The sequence below is a fragment of the Mustelus asterias genome, chromosome 18 (assembly GCF_964213995.1).
Source record: "Mustelus asterias chromosome 18, sMusAst1.hap1.1, whole genome shotgun sequence".
Taxonomy (NCBI): domain Eukaryota; kingdom Metazoa; phylum Chordata; class Chondrichthyes; order Carcharhiniformes; family Triakidae; genus Mustelus; species Mustelus asterias.
In genome coordinates, this window is record NC_135818.1 from 66,250,739 (window position 1) to 66,266,817 (window position 16,079).

The window sequence follows — 16,079 nt, forward strand, 5'->3', positions numbered from 1 at the left end:
CCGGGGGCGGGATTTTCCGGCTGCACTCACCACGAAACCGGAAAATCCCACCCGAGGTTTTGATTGTCCACTCCTCGCCTGCTCCGATTCCGGTGGGGGGGTGGACCGGTAAAATTCCAGCTAGTACCTCTGTTGGTGAATAGTTTCCTCAGTACTGCATTGGAGTGTCCGCCTTAATTATTGTGCTTAACCCTGAAGTGGGACTTAAAACCCAGAACCTAGCAACTCAGACCAGGGTGCTACCCACTGAGCTGCAGCTGTTACAATACATTTTTGACACCTACACTGCTGAAAAATAGAAGATGGCAAATTTTAAAATGAAGTCCAATCAAAAATTTAAATATGTATTAATATATTTTAATTTTTATTGTAAAACCCAGTCTTATCTGGTTCATCAGTTAAGGGAACCCTATTGTTATAACTTAATTTTAAAAAAACCTTCTGAGGGTCGAAGTAATGTCTATCTCCTGTTTTTTTTTGAGTGGGGGGGAGACTCTGTATACCAGAAAAAAGCCACCTTTAGAACTAGAATTTGCTCTGTGCACTGACTATGAACCAACTATAAGATTACTGTTTTGCATCATAAATTTTACTGTGGACCTCAAAAACCATCAATCCAAATTAAAGGTGGGTATATATTTTTATATAATGTGTATATATTTATATATAATATATATTCATATGCATTTAGATAGAATTGTAAATTTTAAAAATTGAATTTCTTAAACACAACTAACACCTCTTTCAAAAATGCTTTTATTTGTAAAATTCTGCTATTTGGGAGCTTTAAAATACATAGCACTGCAAAAAAATAATAAGTTCAAAGTTTGCCACATGTTGAAGGATAATATGCTCTCTAAATGTGGCCCCTTCTTACCCTCCTCCATAAATATGAGTAGCTTATACAGCTAGAGGGCTTTGTGCCAAACAGAACAGGTTTTACTTGTCTGTGAAGATTTATACCACAGTGCAATGCATGACTGCCTTTGCATAGGTCATTTCAGAGGTCAGCAGAATGAATGTATACGACAAGCCATGAGCCATTTGTATCTCGTCTGTTATGCAAAGAAAGCTAGACAACGTCAGGATGAAACATTATGAGAACATCTACTACTGTGCAGACTGTTTGTAGATATATTATTTATAAAATGAATTTATTTTGAATGCTTAATATTTAAAAGGGATTGAACTGATTTGAAAAAGATTGACTTGCTGGCAAACAGCCAGTTTTGTGAGGGGAAGGACAGAGTGCAGAGATTAATTAGGTTTTGTGAAGTGTTGCAGCAAATGTCTGATTGGCATCAACATGTGTAATGGCAACTGGTGTAGTACTAAGTAGATGTACAAATACAGCGTCAACAAACCTCCTCGTATATAATTGAGCATTTTATACATTTTTCCATAATAACAACTGTATTTTAACCCATTCATCATTAAAGCTGTCATTTATCGCCAGCCACTTGGCACTAGTATCTGTGCCAAGGTCAGACTGTTATATATGGTAAGGATTTGTGCACAGAGTGTAAACCCATTGAGTTGAATAGACTACTTTCTGACAGGGAGATGTATGGAAGCCATTTACAATTTTTTAATAAGTGAATCTCGATGAAAGTGAGACTTGACACGCCAATAAATGACGTGGTCATGTGATTTGTTACTTTTGTAACAAACATCCAATCTGAAGACTTCAAAAATTTTAAAGTGAGTGCATAAATAATATATAATCTATTCAATCTATTTCTGACCCAACAATTTTAACTTTTTAATTTGAGTTTATATGAAATGTGGAATTGTTTGTTGTTTCAATTGATTAGAAATAACTGGAACTATTTCACATTATGCAAACACAAATTAAGAAGTTAAAATTTGGCCCTGAGATCCTATAAATGTTTTTGTCTGCTGCTCTTAACTTGATGGGGAATTGGCAGAACCTTAGGGAAGCTTTCAGCCATTTGCTGTGTTTTCTGATGGTTCAATAGATCTCCTGCAGGCTAATCAGGAGAACAACTATGGAAATTCATTGGCATTGGGTGCTGATGACTTTAATAGAATAAGTTGAACACAATGGGGTTCATTTTCTGCTTAGCATATTGAGAACACATAAAATATGTTATTTCTATTCAATCAGTTCGTTTCTCACACTTTTTTGAATCTGTTTTTAATGAGACTGAGTAAATTACAACTAATGTAACAGTAGATCTGGATAGTAAGTTGCACCTTTTTTTGGAATAAACTAAGGTACAGAAATTTAGTGACAATCTCTGCATTTGCTTCCTAATCGAGAACAAGAGGGGTCACAGTCTCAGCATATGAGTAAGCCATTTAGGACTGAGATTAGGAGAAACCTCTTCACTCAGAGGGTGATGAACCTGTGGAATTCTCCACCACAGAAGGCTGTGGAGGCAAAGTCGCTGAAGGGCCGTCAATGTCCGTCACCAAAAATGGCTTGGTAACAAATTTACTGGCTGAGCCCTGAAGGACGCAGCTGCTAAATTGTGCCATTGGCAGGTAGTGAGTGAACTAACACAAGAGAAACACCTACTTGATTTCTTCCTCATCATCCTACTTGCTGCAGATAGGTCTTGTGCATGACGATGTTGATAGGAGTGACTTCCACAATTGTTGAGGCAAAGTCCTATCTTCTCACTGAGGACATCCTGCATTATGTTGTGTGGCACTGTTACAATGCCATATGGGGCAGATTCAGAATAGATCTGGGCATCCGTGAGGTGTTATGGGCCATCTGTAGTGACGCTAATATTCCACCACAATCTTTCACCTCACAGCCTGACATATCCATCATTCTACCATTATCATCAAGCCAGGGTGCCAATCCTGTTGCAATGAGGAGTTAGGGGAGCATGTCAGGAGGAGCACCAGGCATTGTGTAAATGAGATTCTAATCTGGTGAAGGACTGGTATAAATGTATGCACACCGTTAAACAGTGGAAGTAGCATACTATAGAGAGAGCTAAGTGATGCTGCTATCAATGGATCAAATTAAAGCTCTGGAATGCTACCACATCCAAATGTGAATGGTGTTGAACAATTAAGAAACAGAATGAGGTTCCATGAACAATTATAATGGATAATCATCAATGAAAGTGGAGGACAGCATGTTGATGCAGAAAACAAGGTTGAAGTGTTTGCAACCACCTTCAGCTAGAAGTGCCGAGTGGTTGATCCATCTTGGCCCATTCCTGAGATCCCCGCAATGACACGTACCAGACCTCAGCCAATTTGATTCACTCATGTAATATCAAGAAAGAGCTGAGAACATTGAATAAGCAAAGGCTATGGGCACTGACAACATATCAGCTCCAGTGCTGAAGACCTGTGCTCCACACCGTGCTGCGCCTCTAGCCAAGCTCCAGCATAGCTGACAAAATGGAAATTGCCAAGGGAATGTTCTATCCACATGGATAAATTCAATCCGACCAGTTGTTGCCCCACCAGCCTACTGCTATTCATCAGCGAAGTGATGGAAGGTGTTGTTCAACAATAACCTGCTCCAGTGCTGAGTTTCTACCAGGATCACTTATCCCCTGACGTCATTATAGTTTAGCCCAAACCTTGACAAAAGACCTGAATTCCAAATGTAAGATGCAGATGATTATCCTTGATATCAAGGCAGCATTTGACAGTGTGTGGCATCAAGAGCCCTAATAAAATTCAAGTCACTGAGAATCAGATGGGTGGGGTGGGTAGGGACACTGTTGGCTGCAGTCATGCCTAGCATAACGGAAAATAATTGTGCTTCTTGGTGGCTGATCATCTCAACCCCAGGATATCATTACTTAAGTTCCTTAAGGCCATATCCTAGGCCCAGACATCTTCAGTGGTTTCACCAATGACTACTAAGGTCTGAAGTGAGAAATTTGTCTTGAAATGCACGCTGTTCAGTTACATACTTAATTCCTCAAATAATGATCAGCTCATCCCCACCTGTATCGAGACCAACACTCAGACTTGGATGATAAACAGCAAGTACTCTTCACATCACACAAGTGCCAGACAATGACCAACAAAAGAGAGTCTATCCCATCTGCCAATGACTTGCCAGTGATAACCACATCCCATGAATAAATTAAACGGAACTGGTACCCAATGATTGAGTTGTATCATGATCCACACCACAGTTCATAATTGAGGTCAAGCCATATTTAGTTAAAATAAGATGTTTAAATGCAGGTGTGCCAACATGCTAAGAAATGAAAATCTTTCCGTTAAGCCAGGAGCTTTTGGACCAGGACAAACCAATATTCTCTGTTCCTTGGTACCACTGGGAATGGACCAGGGTTCAGATTGCCAAATTTTCCATTCAAGGAGGCTGCATGGAGCACAATGATAGAGTCATAGAGGTTTACAGCATGGAAACGGGCCCTTTGGCCCAACTTGTCCATGCCGCCCTTTCTTTTTTAAAACCCCTAAGCTAATCCCAATTGCCCGCATTTGGCCCATATCCCTCTATACCCATCGTACCCATGTAACTATCTAAATGCTTTTTAAAAGATAAAATTGTACCCACCTCTACTACTACCTCTGACAGCTTGTTCCAGACACTCGCCACCCTCTGTGTGAAACAATTGCCCCTCTGGACACTTTTGGATCTCTCCCCTCTCACCTTAAACCTATGCCCTCTAGTTTTAGACTCCTCTACCTTTGGGAAAAGATATTGACTATCTACCTTGTCTATGCCCCTCATTATTTTATAGACCTCTATAAGGTCACCCCTCAGCCTCCTACGCTTCAGAGGGAAAAGTCCCAGTCTATTCAGCCTCTCCTTATAACTCAATCCATCAAGTCCCGGTAGCATCCTAGTAAATCTTTTCTGCACTCTTTCTAGTTTAATAATATCCTTTCTATAATAGGGTGACCAGAATTGCACACAGTATTCCAAGTGTGGCCTTACCAATGTCTTGTACAACTTTAACAAGACATCCCAACTCCTGTATTCAATGAATATCATGTGGATGAAATCAATTTACTGTATTTTATAATGTAACTGGATAACACGAGCTTAAGTTAGTTGTAAATTTTCTCCAATTTGATAATTAAATTGTTATTTTGTTTGTGTCCAGGTCTCCCTTCTGTGCTTACTGAACCATTAGGCACCTTTCATATTCGTCATTAGTTTAGTACAGAGGTTTTGTAGCTTAGTAGATAGTGTCCGAACCTCTGGACCAGAAGCTCTGGGTTCAAGTTGGCCAGCACTTGTTGCCCATGGAAGGAACATTCATAACGCTGTTCAATGGACTGATAGTCAGCTCGGAAATCCTTCTAACACTTCCCCACTATTCCCCAAGTGGCGGGGGTGGGGGAGACTGTGTGTGTGTGTGTGTGTGTGTATATAGATACGTTATTAAATAAATTGGTCAAGTGTGTAAAAGCCCTTCATGATTTACACTTTGTCTCTATTTCTCCCTGTAACTTTGTCTCCCCGTATCTAAGAAAGGATGTGCTGGCCTTGGAAAGGGTCCAGAGGAGGTTCACAAGAATGGTCCCTGGAATTAAGAGCTTGTTGTTTGAGGAGCGGTTGAGGACTCTGAGTCTGTACTCGTTGGAGTTTAGAAGGATGAGGGAGGGGATCTTATTGAAACTTACAGGATACTGCGAGGCCTGGATAGAGCGGACGTGGAGAGGGTGTTTCCATTAGTAGGAAAAACTAGAACCATAGGGCACAACCTCATGCTGAAGGGATGATCCTTTAACACAGAAGATGAGCAGGAATTTCTTCAGCCAGAGTGTGGTGAATCTGTGGAACTCATTGCCGCAGAAGGCTGTGGAGGCCAGGTCATTGAATGTCTTTAAGACAGAGATAGATAGGTTCTTGATTAATAAGGGGATCAGGAGTTATGGGGGAAAAAGGAGAATGGGGATGAGAAAAAAATCAGCCATGAATGAATGACAGAACAGACTTGATGGGCCGAGTGGCCTAATTCTGCTCCTATGTCTTATGGTCTTATTTCAGTTTTTCCTGTTAACATTTTCATTATTATCAAGCATAATAGACAAAAATACCTTACTTTGTAGATTAATGGTGTAGTTACGCCATGAATACCCTATTCTTGACTATCGCCTTTATCTTCGGTGTGTTTATTTTGAAAGTCTTTTAAAATTTAGATTTGATGAAGTTTGTTTTTGCAGAGAATGCTAAAACCATGAAAAGAACAAGAGCATCCTGGGCTTTATAAGTAGGGACATAGGATGCAAAGGGAAATAAGGGGGCAATCTCAGATTGTGGGCATATTATCCAGTGAAGCAGACAGATATCATAAATTCTTTGCTAGAGTTTCACCTGGCTACCTACACCGTGGGTGTGGTCATCATGGAATAATGAGGGAGTTTCACTTTCAAATTCCACCCATATGCAGTTATCTGTGTAAAAGGTGGGCACAGGACTAATTGCAGAAGAACGAGTAACAGACGCTGGTAAAAGGGAGCAAAACTGACGCACCCTTCGGTTTGAGCAACATCTCGGTTAGTATGTGAAGCATGTGGGTTTGACACATTGTCACTCATGCTTCCCTTTTGGAGGGGAAAGCTAGAAAGTTTGTTGAGCTGCATTGCAAAATTTTTGCTTGTTTTGGTAACTTCTGTGATTTAATATGATTTTGAATTTGATTTGCTTTTTTCATTTTTTTCCTTTACTATTTTTAGAGCCTTACAGGAGGTCAGGTTATTCCTAGTATCTTAGTATCCCTGACTAGACTGTCTTTTCCCTTTCCTTAAACAAATGGAAAAAAAAATGATGATAAACAGAGTGCAGATATTTTTCATGCAGTTTTGTTTAAAACTCTTTGGTGCCATTGTTTCATTGAGAAGGAATGTTGAGAGCTGACATATTTTAAACATATCATGAAATGCATCAATTTTATAATGTTATTTTGAAAATGAATGTTCGTGTTTCCTTGGAGCCAAAGAAGACATTCTATTGCAATTCTCTATATAGCTTTGAAGAAATGTGAAGCTAATTATGTTGTGTTGTCATCTGAAAATGGTTCGGAATCATGCATGATATTAAATGGCACAATTAAAGAATGCATTTCGATCTGTAAATAATTAAACTTTAGCATGTTTATAAGCAAGCATTGGAGAAGAGCAAAACTTGCTCTGAACTTTGTACCAAAGTGCTTTGTCATGCAGAATACAGGATCATAAGAAATGGAGTAGTTCTGCCAGGTGAGATGTAATTTGTCTGACGAGGGTCGCTTCAGGTATTTAAATGGCCACAGTTGGCCTTCCTTGGATTTGCGACCCCATGGTCGGAAGTCCTGCCTCCAGTGAACTGTCAGCCAAACAAGAGGCCAGCTGCTCTCTGTTGCCATTAGCGCCATTGGGAATGGTGTTATCTGTGGGCAGTGCATCACGGGACTGTAGGCCGAAGGTTGGTGAAGGTGGGGTGGGCATCATAGGGTTGGGGTCATCAGAGGGGGAGGTTGGAGGTAAGGGCAGGTGTGACTTCCCCTATCGATGCTACGTCCCTTTTTCGGGCATGGGTACTTGATAGTGAGTAGCCAAACGCCCCGCCCACCCGCCTGCCCACAACCCCAGGAGACTGCTATCAAACCCGAGGGGGTTTGTTGGGCCCCCTCAGGAGATGAGTGATAGCTGTGAGGCTCCCATTTAATCCGTGAGCAAACACTGGATTGCACTGGGCTCAAGGATTAAATGGGTATCAATTAGTTTATTAACAAGTCTAATTGACCTCCCACCACTGGTGTTTGCTTTAGCCCTAACCACCCTCTGGCTTAATTGGGGAGGTTTTGCATTTGTTAGGGGACTGATGTGAGTCTTCTCCTGCAAAGCCATGGTTCCCACTGCAATGAGCTGCATTAAATTCCACCCACTGTCTCTTTAGATGTGATTTGAAATTTCAGGGTATTAAAATACTTATGAGCTAAAAAGATCATTAAATGTCGCCACTTTTGTCTACTTTAAAAGCTTTTTTTTTAATGAAATGAGGTTGTAACCTCTACTGGCATTACAAGTTTTGAATGTCTTCAGTGTTATTAGAATGTAAGGAATTGATCTAAAATGGATTTGATTAAAATCAAACTTGATATTATCTTGAATGCTCAAATGCACAAAAATTGTGTGTGTGAGACTTGATGCACAAGGTTACAATTTGTTAGGTTACTAAAGTGTTATTGCAAAACAGCATTACAATGGGTGCATTAATGCAGATCTTTAAGAAAAGGAATAAGATATGATTATAGAACTGTACTAAGAGCAAAATAGCAACTCCTTCCTTTAGTACTGAGGTAAGCATTCAGATGCCAATAGTAGATAAAGAAAACTTGAGCCAGGAAGAAGTTTGTGGACTGTAATAGGGGAATAAAAGTGGGCCTAGTTCAGACTGATTTGAAGATCAAAATGGCTGATCATCGTAAAGGAAAACAAGTTGAATAAAATGCAGATTTTAAAAACATTTAACCAGGCATAAGAAGATTGAGGCTAAATCATCCTCTGATGGACATCGATTTGGAAGGTGTCAACAAATTCAAGACTGCAGAAGTACATGCAAGTTAGTACTTGGAACAGATCTGTGACAAGAATATTCCACATAGATGAATATGTAATAGTACATGTTTAGTAAAGGAACAGACAGCCTAACAATCAAAGGCATGAAGGATTGAAACATGTGCATCCAACTGCAGATCGAAAAGGCTTTAAAAAGGGCTAAATTTCTTTGGATTCTGATTTTTTAAATATATATAGATCAAGGCGTGAAGTATAAAAGCAAAATGAGGATGCTGAATCTGCATGAGACATAACCTGGGCCACACCAGAGTGCTCTGTGCAGTTTTGGATAGAAAGCTCATCAGAACCATAGAAAATTGTGAAATGATATTGCGTATTGATGTAGTCTGAGTTTTGGGAACCTGTAAAGGACTAGTTACAGATACTGTTTTATGTAAGTATGTACAGTGCAATAACAGTTACTGTCAGTGTATAAAAACACTTTTTATTAATCTGAACACTCAAATAATCTTATATAAATTGTGCAAAGGTTTGTGCGAATGTTTGATAAACCAAACCTTCCTTCTCTAGAAGCAGTTGTTTTGACGTCTTAAGTTAAATGTGCCCCTTTTGTATTTTTGAAAACATTACGTTGAACATTTTTGTTGTTGCAGCTGCTACACTTGCTTGCTGTCAACTGAAAACTGTCTTTTTGCCCTCATCTACCTGAGTTGATTAAATATGTGTAAATCGCTTGACACTGCAAAAACATGTATAACTGCCACCTTTACCATGTACTTAAAGTCAGTTAGGGATTTCTACCCTTTACGAAATATCTTCCCAATTCTGAGTTTTGGTGTACATATTTATCTTCAGTTAGGTTGGCTGAGCGAGCCAGCCACCGATCAGTAAACTCCAGTTTGTTTTCCAAAGTAGCTACCCCTCTTAGAACGAAAGTCAACTTCAGGATTTGAGCAGTTGCCAGCGTTTTAGTTCATTACCATGCAATCACTGAACGAAAGAATGGTTATAGTACAGAAGGAGGCCATTGGGCTCATTGCATCTGTGCCGCTTCTCAGCAAGAGTAACTCGACTAGTCCCACTTGCCTGCTTTTTTTGTTGTAGCCCTGCAAATATCCATGAGTATAGTCACCAAAACTGAATTTTCCCTGCAGCATGTTTGTTAAAAATTGTAAAATAATACAACATCACTGCTTGATTAGAACCTTCTCTTGCACAAGTACCATTTGATGAAACATCTGTTACATTTGGGCTGGCATCAAAAACTTTATCTCCTGTCATTTTATTTTTGAATGCTTTCTGAAAGTTTTGTTGGAAAAGCTAACAAGTGATTTTTTGGGGGGGATTTGCTGCTGGCTTTTGTGACCTTTGGAGGTGCCAGACATCCACAAGCGCCTGCCAATCTAGAGAAACCTGAACCATTAGTCATTACCATTATCAATGAATCTACAGAAAAAACATTATTCTCTAACAACCTTAGGATGTGCCTGAGGAGTTAGCCTCTAATTGACCTCAAGATATAGATACTTTTTACCATGTGACCTTAAAGAGGGATATGGTAGATTGTACACATTTCCACTATAGACTTGGACTTGGAAGACATCCTGCGCCTAGAGAAGAGCAGTCAAAGCACATGCTTGCATCTGTTTTCTGTAGCTTGCCTTCCCTGAAAAAGGTTGTGACCTAAAGCCAGTGGCTATAGCTTGAGAGCTGCCAATCGCATCAAGCATGGCGGACCAGGAGTGTATCTCCTTATTGTCTGCTAAAGGCATGTTGTAAGGATCTGCAGGTTCAACAATCCATCTGTTTGCCTGCTTTATGAATGCAACTTCTGTGTCCATCAAGTATTAGGAACTCAAACCCATGGCTTTTGGCTCAGAGGAACGGTGGCACAAGTGCAGTCTCACAGCACCAGGGACCCAGGTTCGATTCCCGGCTTGGGTCACTGTCTATGTGGAGTTTGCATGTCCTCCCTGTGTCTGTGTGGGTTTCCTCCGGGTGCTCCGGTTTCCTCCCACAGTCCAAAGATGTGCGGGTTAGGTGGATTGGCCATGCTAAATTGCCCATTAGTGTCAGGGAGACTATCTAGGTAAATGCATGGGGTAATGGGGTTAGGGTCTGATTGGGATTGTGATCAGTGCAGATTTGATGGGCCAAATGGCCTCCTTCTGCACTGTAGGATTCTATGATTCATTGTGCCACAATCTTGTAATTTACACTTTAGCAACAGACTAATACATAGCATTACAGCATGTCAAATGCAATTATTTAAAAACAGTACATCCTTCAAGTTTGTGACTGACACCTCACAAGATCAAATACCATGCTGTCAAATACTATGTTGTGCTACTTTCATTAGCATACACTCATTGCTAAGCACTGGCTCTGCCACACTCACCGGATGAATGATGGTCATATACCCAAAGACTTTCTGTACGGTGAACTGACCACCGGGCCGGGGCTTCCTGGGCATCCACATCTCGACCACAAGGACACCTGCAAGAGAGATATGATATGAAGATGGTAGATATTGACACTGACACCTAGGAGACAGTTGCTGGGAGCCATGGTCTCTGGAGGCAAAAAAGAAACAAAGGACTCAGCTGGGTTTGGAAAGGGCCCAGAGAAGAGGAGGTCAGCGAGTTGTGCACCGTTTCAGCCCACTACTTCCCCTACAACAGAGACTGCCATGTCAGAGTCGGGCTCCTGAGCCATAATAAGCGAGGCTTAATACAGAGTTGACCTCCACGGTGCAGAATATTGTTTTATGAGAAAGAAGGCTGTCACTTGTATGCTGAAAGTATTACAGGATGGTTTTATTACTGCTTAAAACTAGCTGACTTCAAATAAATCTTAAATATTTGTCTGCCTTTCTAAATAGATCTCTCAAAAAAATTATTTTTTGAAAAGCTCTAAAAATCACATTTATATTATTTTACTTGCATTGATGTTTATAGGAATTGGGAGGTATTTTTAATTCTATATACTTAAACATACTTTGAATATGTTATTGAATATCACAGTGATGCCTCTAGTGAGAGTTTATAGAAAATAAAGATAAATGTTTTTATTGAGTAGAATTTTAGAAGATTATGGTAGATTTAACAAAAGTCTTTGAATTTCTGAAAGGCTAAGTAGTTACATTGTGTGTGCAGCACAGGAACGGGCCATTTGACCCATCTACCCTATGATGCATGTATGCTCTATGGGAACGACTTCCCACCTTACTTCATTTAACCCTATCAGCTTTTATTTCTGTTTCTTTCGACTCGCATTTATCCAGTTTCCCCTTAAGTTCATTTATGCTATAATAAAAGCAAAATACTGTGGATGCTGTATAGCTGAAAAAAAATGCTGGATAAACTCAGCAGGTTTGGCAGCATCTGTGGAGAGAGAAATGGTTAACATTTCGAGTCCGTATGAACCCAACCCCTAACTCCCCAGGGCATCTCCGACCCTCCTGCCCCGGGATCCCTGGGCCTTACCTGAAATGTGATCCCGGGACTTAGGCTCAGACGTGGTCCCGCAGTACCTTTTCTGGCCACTGCGGTGTTGTGCCTGGTGAGACTGGAGAGCTGTTGGCCAATCCAAGGCGTCCATCCAAGGGTAGACAGAAATCCTGCCTGCTCCAATCAACATTCAATTGAATGTTAAATGGCAGCGAGTCTGTCAGAGTCAGCAGGGATGTGTTCCCCACTGACTCCCAGGATGGCATCTACCAAGTGCTCGCAATCCTGAAAATTCAAGCCATATCATTATAAAATTGAATTAGATAGCTATTTGAAAGTGAGATGCTTTTTAGAAAGGAAAGAAAAAGGAAAAAATGAATTAGAGTGGTTCATTCCAGTTGACGAGCTAGTATCAGCACAGGTGTCCTCCCCTGCTGTGATTTCTGATAGTACGAGTTTTAACAACACCAGGCTAAAGTCCAACAGGTTTATTTGGTAGCAAATGCCATTAGCTTTCGGAGCCCTGCTCCTTCGTCAGATGGAGTGGAAATCTGCAGACATCCACTCCAAGTGACGAAGGAACAGGGCTCCGAAAGCTAATGGCATTTGCTACCAAATAAACCTGTTGGACTTTAACCTGGTGTTGTTAAAACTCTTACTGTGTTTACCCCAGTCCAACGCCGGCATCTCAATATCGTGATTTCTGATTCCATACACTTTAAGATGGGTTGAAATTAATTTTATGAACTTTGGTTTGCTAAACTTTCATGAAGTAATCTGTAGCTGGAATAATTTATGACATTGGAACTGCGTTGATGTTTGTGCTACGTGGTATTACATACACTTCATTTTTTTCTATTTCAGATATAACCCTTTTAACGTGCAATATGTTTTGTAAACAGGGTCAGCAAATATCCTTACAACCAATGCCAAGGATAGAAGAAGCACTGTATGTCTACCAGCCATTGCATATAGAGACTTATGGACCTAAAGTTCCAGAATATGAGCTCCTTGGAAAACGAGGGTAAGGAATGAATTTCTATCCTCGCAGTGACTGTTTTGCCCAGATTTTGCTGAAAGCATAATTAGCCCACAAATAACTCTATTCAATGTAGAGTTCTATTTAATCCACAGAGATTTTCTTTTTTAAGTTTTTCTATAGAAATCTCATGACATGTTTTCTTAAATTCTATTTCTTCTGGCCTTTGATCGCCATTTGCCTGCATTTTGTCACAGGAGATGCACGAGTCTTCAGATAATACTAAATTACAATTTGCCAAGCAAGTGATTTAAAATAAAATAGACAACATAAAGTAAAACTGTGGAAACACTCAACAAATATTGTCAAATTACAATATTCACCACTCAAATATCTTGTATAACATTTTTGCTCCTTTCACATTTAAAATTAGTTGTACCTTTTCCGTTTGAATAATCTGAGTTTCCAGGTCGGGGGGGGGGGGGCACTTACAAATATTGACAGAACAGACTTGGCTGAGTAATAGGAAACAGCGAGTAATGGTTATTTTTCAGGCTGGGGGGAAGGTCTGTAGTAGAGTTCCTCAGGGATCCTTGCTTTTCCTGATTTGTATTGATGATCTGGATCTTGGTGTGCAGGGACAATTTCAAAAGTGCAGATGATACAAAACTTTGAAGCATTGTAAACTAAGGAGGAGGATAGTGCAGAACTTCAAAAGGGCATAGACAAGTTAGTGGAAAGAGCAGATAGTTGGCAGATGAAGTTTAGTGTGGAGAAGTGTGAGGTGATTCATTTTGGTAGGAAGAACATGGAGAGGCAATATGAAATAAGGAGTACAACTCTGAAGGGTGTGCAGAAACAGAGGGACCTCGGTATGCATGTGCACAGCATGCAAAGGTGGCAGGACAGGTGGAGAGAGCAGTTAATAAAGCATACAGTATTGTAGGCTTTATTAATAGTGACATAAAGCACAAGAGCAAGGAGGTTATGCTGAACTTATACAAGACACTAGTTAGACCTCAGTTGGAGTATTGTGTATTGTACTGCATGCCAGACTTTAGGAATGATGTGAACGCATTGTAGAGCGTGCAGAAGAGGTTTACAAAAATGTTTCCAGGGATGAGAAATTTCAGTTATGAAGATGGATGGGAGAAGTTGGAAAGGAGAATGCTAAGAGGAGATTTGATAGAGGTGTTCAAAATCAAGACTGGGCTGGACAGAGTAGAAAGGAAGAAACTGATCTCACTCGTAAAATGATCAGGAACGAGAGGGCACAGATTTAAAATGATTTGCAAAAGAAGCAACTGTGAGTGAGAAAAAGCTTTTCCACACAACGCGTGGTTTTGATTTGGAAAGCACTGCCTGGAAGTGTGGTGGAGGTAGGTTCAATCGAAGCATTCAGGAGGGTATTATTCAGTGATTGTTTGTTTCTATTCAAATAATGTGCTGTGTTGCAGGGTTATTGGGGAAAAGGCAGAAGAATGGCACTAAGTCATAATGCTCACTGGTGCAGACATGTTGGGCTGAATGGCCACCTTCTGCACCATAACAGTTCTGTAATTGTATCAATGAGCTTGAAATTGGCTGTAACCAGCAAGTTTAAAATAGTCAACTCCTTCAAAATGGAGTACAGGACAAAGGATACTCAACGGTTGCATACGTTTCTAGGGAGTTTGAATGCATTCAACTTGCCCCTCGTATAAAAAAAAGTTCAATTGTTAGTTTAAAAATTTATGTCCTGGACCTTCCCAGGCAAGGTTATCATCATTGGGGTGGGGTGGTCAGTTCTGGAATTACCCAGAAGTTAGAATAGGTTTTAATCTATCTTAACATTTCCTGGGTAATTAACTGGGTAAGCATTACGGAACTGTCTGAAGCCACTGACTCACACAGGGTCCCGGGAAGCAGGGGAATTGCCAATCTGAAGTTCAGATTTCCCAGGCAATTCCCATGTAGGTCAACGCATCGCATCTTCCACAGTGTCCCGACACGCTTCTTTGGTTATACACTGGGTTTCGAACAATTCAGAAATTTGAAAATCTGGCCAATTGCATTGAGGCTAATTTTAACCCCCTCTTCAGAAACAAACTTCACTTTTTTCTTAAATTTTAAAAGGAATTTTAACAAAAAATAACTTGTGTTGATCCATAATCAGCTGGGTAAATCAATCAAGTTCATCACTTCCCTAAAATGTATCTGAACAATTCCTCTTTAAGAACAATAGTGCGTTTAACATAGAGTTGGTCATGGATCAATGTTCACATCACGCCACACATCAGCACCAAGAGGGAACATAACATCTCCTTAAATGGCAAGAGAATGAATCACAAATGACATTCCGCTTTTCTTGGTGTTACGCTTGACTGAACACTGACATACAAAAATCATTTGAGCAAGACAGCAGTAAAATCAAAACGTGAAACAACCTCAGCAAATTAGTTGGCTTTTCATGGGTTGCAGATGCTCGAACCTTAAGGACCACAGCTCTTGCCATTATCTACTCAACTGCAGAGTACTGTGTACCAGTATGGTACAACGCATCCCACATCAGAATTGTAGATACCCAGTTCAACATCAACCCAGTGTATCATCTCGGGTGCCCTCTAACCAACTCTACTCCCCTGGCTCCCCGTCCGGAGCAACAAATTGCAACAAGAAAGCTTCTGGATAAGTTTTGCATCAACTCAAGATTGCTGCAATACAAGGATTTTTACCAATCCACCTGCTGCTCACCTCCTATCACGCCAGTCTGTATGGCTAAGACCACTATGCCAAAGAGTAACAACGGAGGCCCTGTGGCAGCAGGAATGGAACCAACACACCACCATTAAAAGCCACTTCCTCATTAGAGGGTCCACAGCCCTCCCACCCGGTTTCAACCTGCCACACCAACAATGGGCACTCCTCAACCGTTTCTGCACAAGCCAAGGCAAATTGGCACAAGTGGGGTCTTGCAGGGAACCCAGACTGCAGTTGTGGTGCACCCCAATCAATGACTCACATCATTGAAGACTGTCCCCTGGCAAAAATCAGCAGAGGGAACTCCATTTAGCCACTGTGGAAGCGATTGGCCGGCTTGGTGATTACTGCATGTGCTGAGATAAAAACAGTAAAATGACCTAAGGCACTGAAACAGGAGCGATGTAGAATAGAAAATCCAAACCACT

At 40.6% G+C, this 16,079-nt stretch overlaps 1 protein-coding gene across 1 annotated transcript in view; it reads left to right on the forward strand.

The window, feature by feature from the left end:
- Nucleotides 1-16,079, forward strand: part of mnat1 (MNAT1 component of CDK activating kinase) — a 118,581-nt gene that overhangs the window by 41,868 nt on the left and 60,634 nt on the right. The window contains exon 7 of the mRNA XM_078234227.1: nucleotides 12,836-12,957. Within this exon, the coding sequence (XP_078090353.1) occupies nucleotides 12,836-12,957 (122 nt within the window). The remainder of the gene's footprint in view (nucleotides 1-12,835; nucleotides 12,958-16,079) is intronic.